General features: G+C 43.1%; 1 protein-coding gene across 2 annotated transcripts in view; it reads left to right on the top strand.

The window, feature by feature from the left end:
- The window catches only part of LOC311047290 (transcription factor Sox-6-like), a 150748-nt gene that overhangs the window by 54462 nt on the left and 76286 nt on the right, over positions 1–20000 (top strand). For both annotated transcript variants that reach the window (XM_084059954.1, XM_084059953.1), the window contains exons 3-4: positions 669–909; positions 5160–5382. In XM_084059954.1, coding sequence (XP_083916080.1) covers positions 670–909; positions 5160–5382 — 463 coding nt within the window. In that variant the 5' untranslated portion in view covers position 669. The remainder of the gene's footprint in view (positions 1–668; positions 910–5159; positions 5383–20000) is intronic.

Genomic DNA, 20000 nt, shown 5'->3' with positions numbered 1-20000 from the left:
ATCTAAACAACGTGGCAGGCCGCGAAAGCCTTCAACAAGAGCAATCTTGTCGTCTTCTGATTCATCATGCCATTACCCATTACCTTTGATGATGATAATGACAAAGGAGATAAAACCAGCACACTTATGTACAACGTCACGACTATGTATCGCCGTTAACATTAATGAACCCTATCGTCTTGGCTTGTTTGAAACACAGCGGCTTATCGTAATTCCCCTTGTTTATCAGAAGGGGCCGTATGTTGCACAATGCAGCTTTAAATCAATTTCTCATGTTTTAACCTCACCAGAATGTGTTAGTTAACCTTCCTCTGCCAAGAGTTTTCCTCCACCGCGCAAAACTTGCTTTCACAGTATAGAGACAGTACAATGCAGTGTTATTTTCTTCCATTTGTACCTCTGAGACTGTACAAATGTGACCAAATGGACCCTTGGGTATACATCTATTAACCACATGATCTTTCAAGTTCACAACGCAATAAGTTTTGAGATTGCACAGATTTAGTATAGGGGTAAAAAAAGATGGGGTCCTGTTATGGATCCCTGGGGGACTAAGTATAGGGTTTAAGTGGTTAACATTGAATTAACAATCAATAAGAAGTGGCTGTGTGGAAACCCCCCCTCTCATCAGACCCCCCCCCCCTCTCATCCTCCCCCCACCCACACAGAATGATGTCATCCATGCGCGCCACGCCTCCCTTCCCCCAGGGGGCGACGGAGGAGGAAGAGGACGCCATAGGCCAGGAAGGCGTGTCCCCCTGGGGACCGAGTGAGGACCGAGATGGCCCGAAAGAGTCGAGGATGTCGCCCGTTTCGAATAATCAACCCCGCCCAGACGAGCTGCAGCCAATCAGAGAGAAGCCAGGCGGCGAGGCTGAGTGGGAGAGTGTAGGAGCTCCCACAGCTATGGTGAGAGAAGTGAATTATTATGCGGGCGTAAATTACTTCCATATCTTATCTTGAGATATGATGCTATAAGTCTGTGGGACAGACATGGCAAGCGTGCATGGCAGTCATAAAACACTGATGAAATTTATGTGCTGGACTAGCATGCACACACACACACACACACACACACACACACACACACACACACACACACACACACACACACACACACACACACACACACACACACACACACACACATGCACGTCCTCCAAGCCCAAACACACATACAGTGTGCCCTCACAAACACACAACAAAAACCCACTAGTGTGTGTGTGTGTGTGTGTGTGTGTGTGTGTGTGTGTGTGCGTGTGCGTGTGTGTGTGTGTGTGTTTGCGCTGCAGGCAGTGCTGTAGGCACGGAGGATCTCTGGTCTGCCTCCAGAGAGCAAAGAACCCCACGGTTCTTCTCATCTCCTACTGTGCATGTATGCGTGTGCATGAGTGTGTGTGTGTGTGTGTGTGTGTGTGTGTGTGTGTGTGTGTGTGTGTGTGTGTGTGTGTGTGTGTGTGTGTGTGTGTGTGTGTGTGTGTGTGTGTGTGTGTGTGTGTGTGTGTGTGTGTGTGTGTGTGTGTGTGTGTGTGTGTGTACTGTATGTGGAAGTGTATTATTTGGCTTGGGGTTGTGTTAGGTCCCTAATGGAACGACCATATTTGAGTTTCTTCAGCCTTACATGGAGAAGGAACTGTTTTGGAGAGCAGAATGCAGTAGTGGAAAAGTTTGCCTAATTATCATTCTCCACCCCGCAACCACTTCACGTTTAAATGGAAATGATTTTCTCACCTGTTGCACTGTATTCTTTTTGGTTCTGACAGGCAGTGTTTCACTTTGATTAGTAGTATTTCAGACCTCTTATGCTGTTATCAAACTTATTTAGTACAGATCACACAAATGCAGACTTTGGCGACAGCATCATGCCCCGGCTAGTCAGACCTACTACGCGTGCGCGCGTGACGTGCGTGCATGCCTGTGTTTATCTCGGGAACCCTCCGAAAGGTCGACTTTTTAATATGGAGATCCCTGATATCATGTCACTGGGTTGGGCATGCCAATTTGCATGGTTCCCCAGTAGGCCCGGTGCCCTAGTTTGATTTGCACTTGACATGACAGAAGAAGTGAGGGGATGACCTTATAACGACACTGCATGGTCGTATGAAAGACAGACTTTACACGTTCTGTGATCAGCAGATTCCATTAAACAACAAAGTGGTGAGGTTGACCAATGTGATTTTCTCCCCTGTGGAATCTTGGAGGACTATTACTGTACCTAAAAATCACAGATAACCACACAATCTGCATTTAACTCATTATTATTCTGATTTATAGACAGTTTTTGGCCCCTCGTCTAAAGTGCATAGCCCCACAATGGGTCACACATTCATATTATTTAACCACTTTCACCCTGGTGTACACGTGTGGCATCGCGACATGCGTTATGAGCTCGTAGATCGGCTATTGTTTTTGCACAGTGTTTTGTTGCCGAGTATAGAGAAACAAACACAGCACACCCAGCGTCGTGAGTGTCACTGCACTGTATCTACTATAATCTTCATGACCCATCCATCTTCTGTTTAAACGCCGCGTGCAGTGTGTGTGGGGGGGCCTCCCTGTCGTCAGAGCCCACTGGAGCCGTTTCAAGGGCGTCTTAAGATCTCCCTGTTAGCCAAAGCCCCTTGTCTTTGAAACCTAAGCCTTCTAAAGTTCTCCCGAGATTCTCCCCCGCACTCAGTAAAAGGGGAGGAGAAAGCCTCCAGAAATAGCTTGCTCCACCACAGCATCGGATGGAACACCTGTGCCCAAGTGTCTGTTGTGTTGGACAATGTGTTCGACTGTGAGGGCTTATCTCCCCTTGGTAAATATAGGGCTCCTTGTGTCTCCTAACCCCAGCCCCCCCCAGCCCCTTAAGACCGACGAGGGGGGACGTGGCAGCAGAGTAAACAGGGATCAGGACAAAAATAGTTTCAGAAGGTACAACGTGATAATGGAAAATTCCCCGAGATGAACATTTGTAAATGTTTTCATCCAGGCAGTAAAGCTGCAATGTAAGTGATGTCTCAAATTGTTTCATACGTAGGCAGGTTATTACAAGAGATTTATTTCTGTTTTGCATGGGATAATGTGCATTTTCACGGTCATAAACCTTATAGAGCAACAATAGGACACAATAAACTGCCTTAGTCATCATTTTGAGATACCTGCCAAAGCAAAGCAAACACTTGAGTGAAGGAGGGGTAGGGAGTAGCCTACTTGAAAGCCTTCCCATAGGTGTGGCCCGTTAAAATAATTAAGCACTTAACATCCCATCATGCTCAGTTTGCTTCTGAACCAATCGAAGTCGTTCTGTGTTTTTGTTGGCTCGACTGTGATCTCTTGACCTTTTAACCACTTTCAACTTGCCATCCATATTTTGGGCATGTCATTATAGGCTAAAGATTTCCAAAAGATTAAAACAATTTATATATACTGTGTATAAATAGCAGATCGCTATTTTCACTGTGCAACACTGTCTTCTGACTATAAGTATAAATCAGGCTTAAGTGGTTAACAGCTCAGAAACAGAATAAACACTTGTTCTTCTACTGATGGCCACTGGGAGCTGCCCATTACAACCAGTCTTCTACTGTTGAGCACTGAGCGGCTCCACTCAAACAACTGAAGATGAAGTTATTTCACTCAGGGGCTGTTACTGTTAGAAATTGCTTAAGTAAAAGTATCAATACTGCAGTGTAGAACTACTCTGTTACAAGTAAAAGTCCGGAAATCAAAATTTACTTGAGTAAAAGTACAAAAGTATTGGCTTCAAAATATGCTTAAAGTACCAAAAGTAAAAGTAGTCATTGTGCAGAATGCCCGTTTCACAAGTTCAAAATGTATATAAAAATCTTTTGAAAATAGCAGATCTACAAGCTCACAATGCGCCGCATCGCGATGCATTGTGAGCTTGTAGATCGGCTATTTTCAAATGGCCAAAATGTATATAGGGCTGAAGTGGTTAATGTATGTTTTGTGATAATAATCTAAATCACCAAAGTAACTAGTAACTAAAGTTGTCAAATAATTGTAGTGTAGTAAAAGTACAATATTTGCCTCTTGAGATGTAGTGGAGTAGAAGTAAAAAATATTGGAAATGGGAAATACTCCAGCAAAAGATTCCTCAAAAGTGTACTTAAGTACAATACTTGAGTAAATGTTACTTTACACCACTGCTCGGAGGGCCTATTCACAGTCCACAATATGATTGACTTTATTTATCAGCCACAGAGGTTTCATCATCATCTGTTTAAAACATGATCCGCGTTTCACACTTGACCTTTTTGTCTCTGCCGTGGGCCGCCTGACCATGCCAAGGTTAAACAGTGCTAATGTCCATCAGTGATACAGTGTAGCTAAATTGGGATTTAGGAGCTCGTAAACACACTCCTACTCCTGTCTGCTTGACTGACTGACATGGGGAGAATACAAGCAACATGGGGAAACCTCAGGGTATAGTGATACTGTAGTAGTAGGTGGAGACTATACCTTTGGCCTGAACCACAGCAGTTAACCAGCTGGGGGGGTGGGGGGGTGGGGGGGGGGGGGTGGATAGGGTGGAATAAGGGAGTGGGAGGGAAGGAAAGGAGGGGAGGACAGAAGAAAAGGAGGGAAGAAGTGCTGGAGATAAGGAAGGCAAGCTTGGCAGGACAGACAGACAGACAGACAGACAGACAGACAGACAGACAGATTGTTCTTTAAAATTTGATCATAATTGACATCATTTTGATTCTTTGGTTCTCAAACTTTTTCATGTCAAGGACCCCGAAAATGATATGTACTGTATTTGGCCGCGGACCCTGTGTCAAAATATTTTGTTTCAGGGACCACCCCAGGAAGCACAGATCTGAGTTACAAATGTTCGCTTTGAAAAATATCATATTCAAAGATTTGCACACATTTTCACAATTTTTCAAAAATAGCAGATCTACAAGCTCATATCGCGGCACTCGGTGCCACGCAATATGAGCTTGTATATCTGCTATTTTTTGAATAGGCAAAGTATAAAAGGTTAAAGTGGTTAAAATTATTGTGACGCTATATTCACATTTTGCTGGGGACCCCCTGGAACCCCCCCAAGGACCCCTGGGGGTCCCCGGACCCCACTTTGAGAACCAACGATTTAACACACACTTACACAGTCTAATGTGTGTTTTGGCTTCACGTGTGTTTCATTGCAGGACAATGAAAACAGCAAAATCTCGCCCTACTCCTCCTCGTCCTACCGGAATAACGCCACCTCTCCGCCCAAGCCAGAGGACGGCTACCGGGAACGCGGCGGGGAGCTGCTGAGCGGCCTGGCCTTCGGAACGCCGGAGCGGCGCAAAGGAAGTCTGGCCGACGTGGTGGACACGCTCAAACAGAAACAGAAACTGGTGGAGCTCACCAAGACAGAGCAAGACGGTACGGCGTGTGTGTGTGTGCGTGTGTGTGTGTGTGTGTGTGTGTGCGCGCCCGTGTGTGTGCACGGGCGGGCACGTCGTGCGTGTGTGCATGGCATGCCTATGCGTGCTGTTAAAAAGGTCAGATGTGAAGCAGTCAAGGTGGTGTGCATACTTTCTTTTAACAGGAGAAGGGGAATACTCAGTGTGTGTGCGTGCGTACGCGCGTGTGTGCGTGTCTGTGCGAGAGCGAGTGCACACACAAGCTCAAGCAAACCGACCACGTACACTCGTGCTTTGTTTTCACTTTTTCTTCTCCACATCCTCCGCTTAAAGACCTTTTGAAGCTGTTAAATTACAAGTGACAGAGCCCTCTCTCTCATCAGATCTTCACCTCAACCCACGGAAACCAACCCCGCCCCCACCCCCCCACCCCCCACTCTCTCTTTTGCTCCCCATCCTTCAGATCTCGTCCCCCCGCACACGGGGGGGGGGGGGGACACCCACCTTACCGGGAGCTTCCCAGCATGCCTCGGCTTGCCCCCCACTCCCCCCAAAACGCACCTATGTGAAGATCTGAAGTACCCCCCCCCCCTTGATGTCCGTCATTTAGAGGTGTAGCTTTGTTATGGATACAGCAGAGTGACTGTGGGCGTCTGTGTGAAACGCTACACGGCGTCTTCTGCAGAGAGATAGCCTTAGCGTCTTATCTGACGTGCAGACGCTCTTGAATGGGTGTGTGTGTGTGTGTGTGTGTGTGTGTGTGTGTGTGTGTGTGTGTGCGCGTGTGTGTGTGTGTGTGTGTGTGCGTGTGCGCGTGCGCGTGTGTGTGTGTGTGTTGAAGACTCACGTGATGTCACTGTTGTGACAGCTTCTTGTCAGACTGAAGAGGAGCCGAGTGGATGGCAATGCAAAAAGACAACTAGTGTTACTTAAGTATGAATCGTGGTTTTCTCTCTCTCTCTTTCTCTCTCTCTCTCTCTCTCTGTGTGTGTGTGTGTGTGTGTGTGTGTGTGTGTGTGTGTGTGTGTGTGTGTGTGTGTGTGTGTGTGTGTGTGTGTGTGTGTGTGTGTGTGTGTGTGTGTGTGTGTGTGTGTGTGTGTGTGGGTGTGTGGGGTAGAGTTGTCAAATTGTTTTCATGTCTGGAAAGTGTTCATGCTTCAGGACACAATCCACAGACCCTCAGGTTTACAGGGGTAAAATAGTGGGTGAGATTATTTTATGTTCAAGCTATCCTCAAATTACTGTATTTATATCAAAACAACAATATCAAATGAGTGCACTAAGAAAATAAGAATAAACTAAAGGCAGAGCTTCAGTCACTTGAGCAAATATCACTTATTGTTAGATATCAAATATGTATGAAATGTGTTGGGATGGTGTATATTCAGTCATTTTATCCAATACATAAAGTGATAGTGCCAGTGTAATGGCATTGGAGTGTATTCACAGACATAAAATATGCGTTAGTGCTAGTCTGTGGCCTGTGCCACCATGACTGACATGGCGACAGGGCTCAGCGCCTGTTCAGCAGCTTGACGGCCTGGCTGTGGAAACTGTTCCTTATGCCGCGGCCACACACACACACACACTGCACGACTTTCAAAGTCATCATATCGCTGTCTTGTAAATCAGGTGTAAATCAGGAGTTTTTGTAAGAAAACGTGAGATTTGACATGTGAAATGATGCGATACCGTGATTTTTTTCCTTCTAAATATTTTCTTGATCTCTCTATCTCTTTGTGTACACACACACACACACACACACACACACACACTAGAATATAATATATATTTAAAAATAATAAATATAAATTAAAAAAAATATACACATGTATAATAATAGCCTATAGCTCTTTCAGTTCAGTTAATTTATCCCTCTTCATTTGCATTATTAAAACGTGGGTCGAGGGTAATGATTTGTGTAACTGTTTCGAGACAATTAATCATGAACCAAGTCAACCTACACATACAGTGCAGCATCAGAATTTCATAAATGTTCTACATTGATGCCAGCCTCGCCAAGCTATCATTTTTCAAAACAGAGGCATATGGAAATGTCTATTGCACACTGCAGAGACGGAGTAATTTCCTTGGTAATGAGTTAAATTCATATTCAAAAAGTATTCCAATCATGACTAGCATTTAGGTATGCTGATTTACAGTATGTACAGTAGGCCTATTTGCCTCCGTTCTGGGGCTTTCTTTGTGAGCTCCGAAAAAAGGTGGGCGATTGGATAATCAGGGCAAAATGTGTGTAGCCTGAACTTGGCACTAGTCTGTTTGCTTGGCAATTGATACTGCGAGTCTCAAATGACTTTCTCCTGAAGTATGAAGCAAAGAATAGAGTAAAAAAAGAAAATAAAAGAAGGGGAAACTAAAAGCTTGCTATTGACTCGGTTTATTTCTCAGCTAATTAGTGGGGGCCTCCCTTTCCCCGAAGTATCAACAAGTGCCATTTATCACAACACTTAGCTAAGACAAAAAACACCTAAATGATGAGACCAACAAGTAAGCCTAGAATTAAAACCCAAGTGAAACAAGGCATGGAGTGTTGGCACTAAAACAATAACAAATCCATCCCGGACCTTGTAAACATTTTGTGAATTGCTAGCAATCCTTGAAGGCTCACTGTAAAAAGAAAAAGTCCTTTTCAACCAGTTGTGCGGTAATGCATTTCACTTAGGCTGCTTTTTGTGTGTAATTCAAACCAGCAAGGCTGACGGCTAGCTTTGTGTCTCTCGCTGTCTCTCTAACACGTTTGTTAAATAAAAATGGGAGATCGATACGGAATAGAGTGGTGAATGACTCACATCATTCACCACTAGCTCAATTCTCTTTCAGTGACACAATTAAAGATGGATCAGTTCTAAAGTATTTTGGGATTTTGGCAAATTGCAATAGAAGTTTTAGATGATAAATCTAGTTTTTAAGCTTTTAAATTTAGGGTGACAATGGCAAACAGCTCAGAGCACATGGGGAGCCATGTTTTATACTGCCATGTGTACTACAGACAGTTAGGATGAGCTTTTCGTAAACATTTGCCATTTTGTTAACGTCAAATGTGTTCAAAACAGGAAGACTTAATAAAATAATATAAAAGCCTTCCTATTGCTTGATTTTATTGGTTGACTGGCCCAAAATGTGACTGTAAAAGTTGGCCGGATGGTCAAGGCTCCAAGAATCGACAAAGTCCAAGAACGTAGATTTTTGGCATTTTATTTACCTCCAAAACTAATAATCAGCCCCATGCAGGAGTGTAACAGTCAAGGTCTGAGGCAAATAATACTACTTAAAAAATAAATACTGGCCAAAAAAACACTTTAAAAAACTAAAAAGTAAGAAATAAACACTTGATAACTAAACTAAGAAAAAACAAACAAACCAAGAACTAAAGATACAGAAACAGGCAATGCCTTTTCACGCACCGAGTGCCGCGCTACGAGCTTGTAGATCTGCTATTTTTGAAAAATCGTGACATTTTTTTAAAAATATATATTTTTTAAAACTGTTAGGATTTACCGTAGATTTTTTTTAGGAATCGCATCAGGTCTTAATTTTAACAGCTACAAGTAAACTGAGCATTTCACTCTCAGCATTTTCCACTCTACAATTCCAGCCTCCCTTATATACCAGGCGAGACCCACCCACAATTAGTAATTGGCATCATCATCAACTCAAACGCAAACCATGGCCCATGAGTTAGACTACGCAAATACAGATTTTCGGAGCAGACTTGAAATGCATTTCTAGGCATTTATCTATCTACTTACTTACCTTCCCATCCATCCATCCATCCATCCATCCATCCATCCGTCCTTCTATCATTTGTAAGATCGATATTTATTGGACATTTATTTGGTCCAATGACAGCCCTTTACAGTATGACCTCAAACAGTCATCCACCAAAAAAAGCTTTCCAACAATACGGTACAGACCCCATGCAGCACACTTATGCTCAGCCTCCCCGTTGGTAGAGGCTCGAGCTCACCACCGGTTGCATTTGCCACATGATCAAATGGAATCCACCCTATTAGCCGCCTTGCGCTCACTTAGCTTAACGGGCTTGACCCCTAGGGGTGTACACCGCAGCGAAAGCGTGGACGGTGTCATTGTTAGTCCCTCACCATGCGGCAAGCGCTCACCCCCTGTCGGCACGCTGTTAGCCGCCCGCCCGCTAAGAGTAACGCTAAGTGCCTCTGACAGTTCTAATGAATGGAAATGGCTTGGCATCGCACAGGAGGTGGGGGTTAGTGTACATTTTTGTGCTTTTTTCTTTTTCCTTTCCACCCAACAGCTTTTAAAGAGCTTTATTAACCCATTAAGACCGGGAACGCGTCTGTGTCATTTTAACATTTATTTTGGTTATTCAAAAATAGCAGATCTACAAGCTCGTAGCACGGCACCGAGTGCCGTGCTACGAGCTGGTAGATCTGCTATTTTTGAAAAATGGTGAAAATGTGTGCACGTCTTTGAATATATATGTATATTTAAAACGAACATTTGCAACTCAAATCGTATTGCTTCTGGGAGATTCTACAAATGTTTACAGCTTTAAAAAAAAAAACGTATGTCGCTATAATATCGGTGGTTCTCAAACTGTTTCTTGTCAAGGACCACCCAAAATGATTAAGTATTTGGCCGCGGACCTCCATCTCAAAATATGTTGTTACAGGGACCCCTAGAAGCAAAGATTTGACTTTAAAATGTTCGCTTTCAAAAATATATATATTCACAGATTTGCAAACATTTTCACGATTTTTCAAAAATAGCAGATCTACAAGCTCATAGCGTGGCACTCGGTGCCACGCTATGAGCTTGTATATCTGCTATTTTTGAATAACCCAAATCTAAAAATGACACAGATTCTGTCTCGGCCTTAAAGGGTTAAGAACTCTCCGGGACCATGTCAGCGGACCGTGTTCGAGCGTAACTGGTTGAAGCCATTAGATTATTTTCTTTACCTGTTACATCTCTGACACATTGGTCAAAGGGAGCCAGGGTCCATTTTGTACAGTACGTGCGGACATTTGTCGACACAGTAAAATCCTCAGTATTCATTTATATCCATTTGTCCACATGTAAAAAAAATGGACCGGTAAAGGAACACTCCATATTTTACAGTGTACTGTACTGTAACTGTGTGCGACACCTTTAGATGATGTCTTACAGACTTATTGAGGTTTCTTCTGTACTCAGCACTTACTGACCTGCTATTTGGTTGTTGTAACAATGTGTTCAAGGACAAAGTGAGTGAACAAATTGGCAAAAAATATAAATAAAAAAGAATATATTAACCCATTAAGACCTGGAACGCATCTGTGTCATTTTAGATTTCTTTGGCTATTTTTGAAAGATCGTGAACATTTTAGAAAATCTTCGAATATATATATTTTTTAAAGCAAACATTTGTAACTCTGAAAAAAATCACAACCAGTGTGAAGTGGGCGGTGTGTGGTCATCACAACATGACTCACTTTAAAAAAAGGATAATTTACTTTTTTCCATACTGCTATTCATAGGGCTGCACATGTGTCATGTGTTTCGCTAGCCAATCACAGTCCTGAATTTGCAAAGTCAGCCAATCACATTACAGTTAGTGGTGATGACACTAGCTGTAATGTGATTGGCTGACTTTGCAAAAGTATCGATTTGCATTAACAATGGAAGGGTTAGGGGGAATACAAATCTTTTGGTCGGTGTCCAAAACTCACTTATAGGGGGCGGCTACACCGCCCCAAAAACTGTTAGGATTTAGAAGACATTTTGTAGAATCGGCCTCAGGCCTTAATGGGTTAAATGTGGGCACCATGAAGGAACTTGGTCTTCTTTTTTTCTCTGTCACATTTCTATCAAAAATAACAAAAAGGAAAGAATGAAAAAGCGAATAAAGGTCAAGAATAAAGAGAGAAATGTAAAAGGATGAACTTGGATGAGTTCATCCTTCATCCAAGGATGCATGGGTGACTTGCGGCAGCTTCTGTGTTGAGAGAAGGAATACAAATAAAACATTAAAGCATGGGAATAAAAAGGAGAAATTAATTAAATGTTTCAAGAAACCCTTGTATCTTAGCACTGGGAGGTAGCACTAAATTCCTCTTGCCTGCTTAAAGTTTTTAAGCACATGTGAAGCTATCAGGAATTGACATACGGTATCTGAGCACTTATGAATGCAGCCCGATTGGCCCTATAATCCCACTGAAGTCTGCAATCAAACTCACCCTGGTTTTGATCTTCTGAATTACCATCAGCTATTATTGTTGTGCCCCTCGTCCCTCCCCAGGGCTGCACCAATGTTAACATGGGCCTTGGCGCCAGGGGCGTCACGGCCATTCACTGTGCGTACGACGCGACACCCTCACTCTCACAGATCCGTGATTTCATATCCCCCACTTTTTGAAAAAAAATATTTTGTTTTTTTTTAAATAATAAATCGGTAAAATCGGGCAAAAATAAGAATTAAATCACCTAAACCTAACCCTAAAACCGAAATAAAGTAACCAAAACACGAAAAAGAACTAACAAAATCCGCCCCAAAAACGCACAATTTTGAAAATACAAAATTTGTTTACATTTGACAGTTACAAATGTCTTTTCACGATTTTTCAAAAATAGCAGATCTACGAGCTCATAGCGCGGCACTCGGTGCCGCGCTATGAGCTTGTATATCTGCTATTTTTGAATAGCCAAAGTGTAAAATAAGGGGTATAGTCCACCGAAAGTCCATCCCCCCCACCTTCTGAGAGCCTGTGACGTCCCTGGCCTTGGCGCTGGCAAAACGCCTGGCCCCGCGTGCCAAATGAATCTGCCTTCTGCCTCTGCCCTCCGAGCATGCGCTGACATCCAGCAATCATTTGACGTCGGCTGATATGGCTCATGTCGGTTACTCTCAAATTACAGTATAGTGCCAGAATTGTGCGTTTCGCTTGCAAATGAGCTTATAGGATAAAGCACGGTTGTACCGTGTGGAACTGCGTCCAACTGTTGCTCCCTGCATTTGTTTGACCTGTTTATGTATGACCAGGATTCACATTAAGCAGTGGTGGAAAAAGTACTGAAATGTTTTACTTAAGTAAAAGTATCAATACTGCAATGTAAAAGTACTCTGTTACAAGTAAAAGTTCGGAATTCTAAATTTACTTGAGTAAAAGTACAAAAGTATTAAAAATGTACTTAAAGTACCAAAAGTAGAAAGTACTCATTATGCAGAATGTCCCATTTCACAAGTTTTCCGATCTACAAGCTCACTGCTTTTTTCAAATGGCCGAAATGTATAGGGCTGAAGTGATTAATGTACGTTTTGTAATAATAAACTAACTAGTAGCTAAAGTTTTAAAATAATTGCAGTGGAGTAAAAGTACAATATTTGCCTCTGAGATGTAATGGAGTAGAAGTAAAAGTACTGAAAATTGGAAATACTCCAGGAAAGTAAAAGTACCCAAAAAATGTACTTAAGTACAGTACGTGGGTAAATGTACTTAGTTACTTTACACCACTGACATGAAGTATCAGAAACATGTTATTCATCAATTCAAGTAGATACACAGTAGATTAATTGCGACTTCAGACTTGATAACAGAAACCCAATGCAAACTGGCATGTGCAGCAGCAACAGAAGTCACATTTGGGGAACCCTGAAATGTTTATTGACTAGAGTTCATGCTTACTCTGCTTATTCTGATATCATATCACACTTGTAAAGTCACTCTGGATAAGAGTGTCTGCTAAATATAGTAAATTGAAGCACACCCTCATAAAGGTGTTAGTGAACTCTGGTTACACTTCCATGAACCTCTCTACTGGTGGTTCTTCTAGAAACCCTTTCTATAAACACTTGAGGATTCCTACATTTTATTTATCTCTTTGGATCTCAGATGAGTTAGAGTGCTTTTTTTTTTTACCAACAAGTTTCTCAATGGAATTGCAGAACTCGCTACATTATCTTATTAGCCAGCTTCCAGAGGTGGAAAAAGTACTCAGATATTTTACTTAAGTAAAAGTATCAATACTGCAATATAGAAATACTCCCTTACAAGTAAAAGTCCAGAATTAAAAATTTACTTGAGTAAAAGCACAAAAGTATTGGTATCAAAATGGTACTTAACGTACCAAAAGTACAGTACTAAAATGTTTGAAAATAGCAAATCTACGAGCTTGTGAGCTTGTAGATCGGCTATAGCCTAGGTATAAATTAGGGCTATAAAGTGGTTAATGTATGTTTTGTAATACAATAATTGATAATTGCAAAGTAACTAGTAACTAAAGTTAAAAAAGTACAATATTCGCCTCTGAGATGTAGTGGAGTAGAAGTAAAAGTACTGAAAATTGGAAATGCTCCAGTAAAGTAAAAAATACCTCATAATTGTACTTAAGTACAGTATTGAGTACATGTACTTAATTACTTTACACCACTGCCAGCTTCTTAGCACTATGTTAACTCTAGGCCCACCGTGGGCATCAAACCACCTGCATAATGTCTTCCCCAGCTGGTAGGAGGAGGTCAGTACAAGGCCAAACCCCCTCAATCCCACCCCTGTCCCTCTGACAATAGAGACATGCTGCCAAGTTGTACTTTAATCTGCCTGTGGTGCTGCTGCTGCTGCTGCCACTCTACACTTTATATTCACAGCAGCCATATTATGAAGACATTCACAGGTGTTACCAATGATACTAATGAAGGCTCTGTTCCATTCTGGTCAAACAGAGTCAGGGTGCTGATATTGTGCATATCTACAGTTGGGGTCCAGGGACCCTCATGGGCTTCCAAATTGCCCCTTACAGGTGTGTAACTCTGACAGTGTACAAATGGAACCAAATGGTTCCATTTGGTTCCATTTGTACACTCTTCAGAGTTATGGGGGTCGTGGAAACCACTGTGCTAGACTAAATGGAACAGAGCCTTCATTAGTATCATTGGTAACACCTGTGAATGAAGTGATAATGTGGCTGCTGTGAATAGAGCCTATAGCCTTACTCTACTACTGGCATTATTCTATGGTTGATGACCATATTCTAGCCTTGTTACTTATTATTTACAGTGTCCTCATGATGGTGTGTACAGCAGTAACCCATGTTAAAATAGGTAGGCGACTTATTCGGAAAGGGATAAAATTGTGATCAGATATTGTGTGGCACTCAGTCAAGTCAGCGTTCATTTTACTCTGAGAGTGTAAACATTGACACGTAAGGGAAGGGTGTTGTTGCGTAGGCAGCTGGCTCCATGCCCATGGGGGCATTAGCTCTAAAATAGAGCCAACACAGTATTACAACACTAAATACACAAGTTAATCTGCCAGAATAAGGCCAATGTTAAGTACCGTAAAATGTGACCATACAGTATATCCATGTCTAGGTCTTCACCAGGGTCGTCTGGGGGTATTCACTCGTGGGCTCAGGGTCATCTGGGGGTATTCACTGGTGGGCTCAGGGTCATCTGGGGGTATTCACTGGTGGGCTTGATTGCTGTAGTGCATGTGCATTTTTAAGAACAGCACATGTGTGCCTATTGTTCCAGCACACAGCACAAGCACATCTCTCATCACTTCAGCTCCACAAGCGTTACGCTAAATTTGGTGCAAACATCACATTTCAGCGTCAGGTTTACGTTTAATTGCACGCTGTTATTAAAATAAAGCGCGTCTGTTTATCGTCAGCTGCACTGAGTGCTGTGTGTGCCAACCAGCTGGGTAAACCATCGTTCCCTCCTCACCAGTCTGTTCTTCAAAATGTTTTTGTATAAAGGCTGTTTTAATGCCAAGTGTGAGAAGTACAATGATTTGCCATGGGGATCTGTTTCACAGTCCATTGTGTTCATTTATAACTTAAAATTCACATACATTTTTGAAGATTTAAAAAGAGTTTACACGTTGAAGCCTGGAAATAGGCCTACATTTTCACCGCTCAAAACATATTTTTCTATTACCGTACTTTATCCAGTATACAGTATAAGAAACATTTTAGATTTCGGCTTTTACCAAAAGGTCCCTGATTACAACATATCAAATGGAAAACGAAATACATTACATATGGTGGACAGTGGAATGTATTCATGAAGAAGCCTTCACTAGCCCAGTTGTGTGATTGTTGACCCAGTCAGTCAGTACAGGTTGAAGGTCTAAATACAGTGGCACAGTTCAAGACCTGCGCGCTACGATGCATAACCTGACCTCTGCAGGCAGTGTGTGTGCACGTGTGCGGATAATTGAGAGAGAGAGAGAGAGAGAGAGAGAGAGAGAGAGAGAGAGAGTGTGTGTGTGTGTTCCCACAGTACAGGTATACTGTACAAGTGATGGCTTAACAGACAAGTTACACAGGGCCTTAATCCTATTGGATAAGTAGTGAGGGCTTGGCTCTGCCTCTATGTTTGCCCTGTGCAGTGAGATTGGAAGCTTGAGCTGTTAAGGGACACTCACACCGAAAAGTTTTTTTATCCCTGTATGTCGCCATATCGCCAAGTCACTGTCGCCAAAACCAAAAAAGCACTCGCACCATACAGCGACGACTGGGGCGTGGATTACTTTTCTTTGCATCCAGGCTCCATGCGGCTTTATTTTTGAGGAAGTGGAGAGATGAGGAGTGTGGAAGCGATCAATTAAATATGACTTATTCAGTACCTACAACCAAAAATGGTTTCTGATACTGTATGTGAGAAATAGACCACGCTTTTGCCCAATATTGATTGAATTCGCATAAGCATGCTGTACACCTACAGCATTTTAATATTCCGCTGTCATTGCATGTTGACTTATATGATATACCGTACGTTACAGTTTATTTTCTTACGTATGTATAACAAAATCAACGTGTGGAAACATGTAGTGAATTGGATACGTGATAGTTTTAAATAAAGTAGCTATTACACTTCTTAAGATAAATTGGAGGCCAATCTAGAGTGTCCTCCCTGGATTACACTGTGAGAGTTAGTTGTTTTGAAGTTTATAAATTATTTGTATATATAACTTTGCGTTGGCCTTACTTCAATTAATTAATTATTGGAATATTGGATCAGGAATGCGACAAAAACAAAGTCCTTTTTGGTGTGAGCTGCTCCTTTAAAGATAACTTTCTGTTATCATACGTTTGTCTGTGGTTTGCTGGTCAGTCGGCACTGTATTCCCTTCACTGCCGAGCCCCCCCCCCCCACACACACACACACACACACAGACACTCACACCCACCCACACCCCCAGCTCCCTGTGGCAAGGCTTGTGTGGTTTGGCCCAATCTCCCCCTCTGTAATTGATAGCGATCTGTTTGCTAATGATCGGTGGCAGCCAGTGGGCCATAACTACAAATGAAGTCATGTGGGATATGGCTATAGTGGCCTTCTCCCTCCTCTTCTCTCCTCTTCCTCCCTCTCTTCTCTTGTCTTTCTTTTTTTCTCCGCATGTGTGTGTGTGTGTGTGTGTGTGTGTGTGTGTGTGCGTGCGTGCTGGTGGGTGGGTGGCTGGCTGTGTGTGTGTGTGTATGGGTGTGTACTTGTGTGTATGTGTGCATTTGGCTGGAAGCCAGCTAGCATATGGCACGAGTGCCTGCGACGGTTGTTTCATTGGAAAAGGTTTGAATGTCTTCCTCCTCGGAGGATCAGATTAAGCTGTGATTTTATCACGGAGGAGGAGTCTTCTTTCCACATGATTTCCTTGTAAATGCACCATGTCGTTCACTGAGTAGTTCACGCGTCAGACGGAAGGCTTGACTGACAGAGCTGCAGCGCAAACGTAACCACCGCCGTGGTTTGAATCCGCAATATAGGCTCTATGCACAGCAGCCATATTGGAAAGACATTGGGCCTCTTCTTACTGCCTTCACAGGTGTTACCAATGATACTAATGAAGGCTCTGTTCCATTCTGGTCAAACAGGGTCAGGGTGCTGATATTGTGCGTGTTGACGACTCACTGGAAACACTCTGCTACACCAGTGGGTCTCAAAGTGTGGCCCAGGGACCCTCATGGTTCCTTGAGGGGGTTCCTATTTTGGCCTCTTACGGGTGTGTAACTCTGAGAGTGTACAAATGGAACCAAATGGACCCGTAAGGGTCCATTTGGTTGCATTTGTACACGCTCAGAGTTATGGGGGTCTTTGAAATTAAAAGGTTTGAGAACCACTGTGCTACACTAAATGGAACAGAGCATTCAATAAGAATCATTGGTAACACCTGTGAAGGAAGTAAGGAAGAGGCCCCATTTCTTTCCAATATGGCTGCTGTGCATAGAGCCTATTGTGCGTCCGACTTGGGCCGGTCGCTCCAACAAACTCAATTGGCCGTGCTGGGGAGGGTCGCTGTGTTAGCGACTCCTACACAAGTTGGTTGTCTGTTCAGCAGGGAGAAGAACTACCTCAGATAATCCATCCACCCATTGCTAGTGTGTGCCTCCACATGCTCTTACATCCTCCCGGGGAAACTCCTCACTGCCAGGTGGAAAGAAGCGGAAGTCTTTTCTTTCACTGATAATTGTAGCTAGATTTACATACTGTCCCAAATGACAAAACGTTTTTCTTTTTGTGGTCAATGTAATGCTTTTTGCAGCTTACAACATAGCACCAAATGCAACCGATATTTTTTTGTTTTTCCTTAAAGTAAATGGAGAAGTCACTGCCATTGTTTTTCCATACACAGATTGACAGCGGGAAAACTGGGAGGGACACAGACCGTAGGACAGCTGAGACAGACAGCGGGAACGCTGAGAGAGAGACAGATAGTAGGACAGCTGTGCTTGTGACAGGGGTCCATGCGGTTATGGATGTGAAAATGCATTTTGAATAACATTTCAGTGTTTTGATGCAATGCTTATTCAACGCACTCTCACTCTCACGCCTTCAAACGGGTGACGGATTTGACCACTATGACCACTAGTTGTTTCGGGGGTACCCGCGACGTCGCATGCTGACGGGGGTCATGATGATTTACGAGTTCCAGTGGTGTAAAGTAACTAAGTACATTTACTCAACTACTGTACTGAAGTACCATTTTGTGGTACTTTTACTTTACTGGAGTATTTCCAATTGTCTATACTTTTACTTCTTTAAGTACATTTTGATACCAATACTTTTGTACTTTAACTTACATTTTGAATTCCAGACTTTTACTTGTAACAGAACTTCTACATTGCAGTATTGATACTTTTAAAGTAGTAAAACATTAACAGGCTTTATCCATCCCATCTCTGGAGCTACGCATACAGTGTCCATGTGACCCAACCTAGAGCCAACTGCCCCGTCTCCACCACAGCTTACCGTGCCCGTCTCTGAAAAATACAAATGAATAAAGAAATACAAAGTTGGGGGGTGAATGGACTGTGCGCTCTCTTTTAATAGGACATAGTTCATGTTCGTTTCATGATAGCAAAGTTTGTTTGATGATAGCTTCCATTACGGGATGATAGAGGGAGCAGCTGTCCTGTTCTGGTATAGGTCAGTCTGGAGGGAGCCATTCTCTCTGCATAGACGTGGATGTGTCGACAGGAGAGGACCTCAAGGGAATGGATGGGTGTATGTATGTGCGCACGTATGTGTGTGTGTGTGTGTGTGTGTGTGTGTGTGTGTGTGTGTGTGTGTGTGTGTGTGTGTGTGTGTGTGTGTGCGTGTGCGTGTGTGTGTGTTTGAAAGGAAAAGAGGCAGCAAGAGTTTTGTGTTCATAGCAGTGAATGCATGTGTGTGCGAGTATGTGTGTATGTAAGAGGATGAGTGTGTGTGTGTGTGTGTGTGTGTGTGTGTGTGTGTGTGTGTGTGTGTGTGTGTAAGAGAGAGAGAGAGAGAGAGAGAGAGAGTGCGTCTTCAGGAGAGAGTGTGTGTAAGAGACAAAATGCTTGTGTGCGTGCATGCGTGGGTGCGTGCGTGCAAACGTGTGAAATGGTAACGGGTCCACAGGCAACCATCGTCTTCCCCTCAGCTGTGTGAGCGCTCCTGTCAGCGATTCCCCCCAGACCCCCCCCCCCCCCCCCCCCCCCCCGTTCCACACCACCCCCCATGCCCATGACCCCTTCACCCCTAACCCTCTCCCTCCTCTTCTGGCCTCAGTGACCTCCTAACCAACACCCCTACCCCCACGACCTGACCCACCGCAAAACAACGGCTCGTATTGTGTCTGAACTGCAAGTTGTGCTGTCCGACCGCGCGCGCGCGCGCGTGTGTGCGTGTGTGCGCGTGTGCGCGTGTGTGCGTGTGTGCGTGTGTGTGTGTACGTGCTCAGGGTAAAGTTTCATATATCATGGCTAAAATGGAAACAGCCGCTTTGGTTTTGAACCTGTGGTTTAGGAAATGCATGCATTGAACAAAGAGTGACAGCAGACTGGATGTAACGTCTGTCGTCTGGTATGGAACATTTGATTCTAATATCTTGAAAATCAAGACCATCACTATCATGACTTTTATTCCATAAGTATAATAATAATCAACTTTCTTATTACGTCACATAAAATGAAATGGAATAAAAAAAAAAATACATATCATTGCAAGATTTTATTTTATTTTCTGATCCCGCTAGAGACAGAAAAGGAGAGAGAAAAAAGTGAATAGATAAATGTATAAGGTCATTACACCGATGTATTTGCAAAGACAGAGACATGGGCAGTCAGTTCCTAATTGTCCCTTTGTGTATTTGTCTTTTATTGAGATAGTTTAGTGAGAAAGATGAGAGAGCT

This window comes from Gymnoscopelus microlampas (assembly GCF_963454915.1).
Source record: "Gymnoscopelus microlampas genome assembly, chromosome: 6".
Lineage (NCBI taxonomy): Eukaryota > Metazoa > Chordata > Actinopteri > Myctophiformes > Myctophidae > Gymnoscopelus > Gymnoscopelus microlampas.
This window is presented reverse-complemented; position numbering and strand designations above follow the sequence as displayed.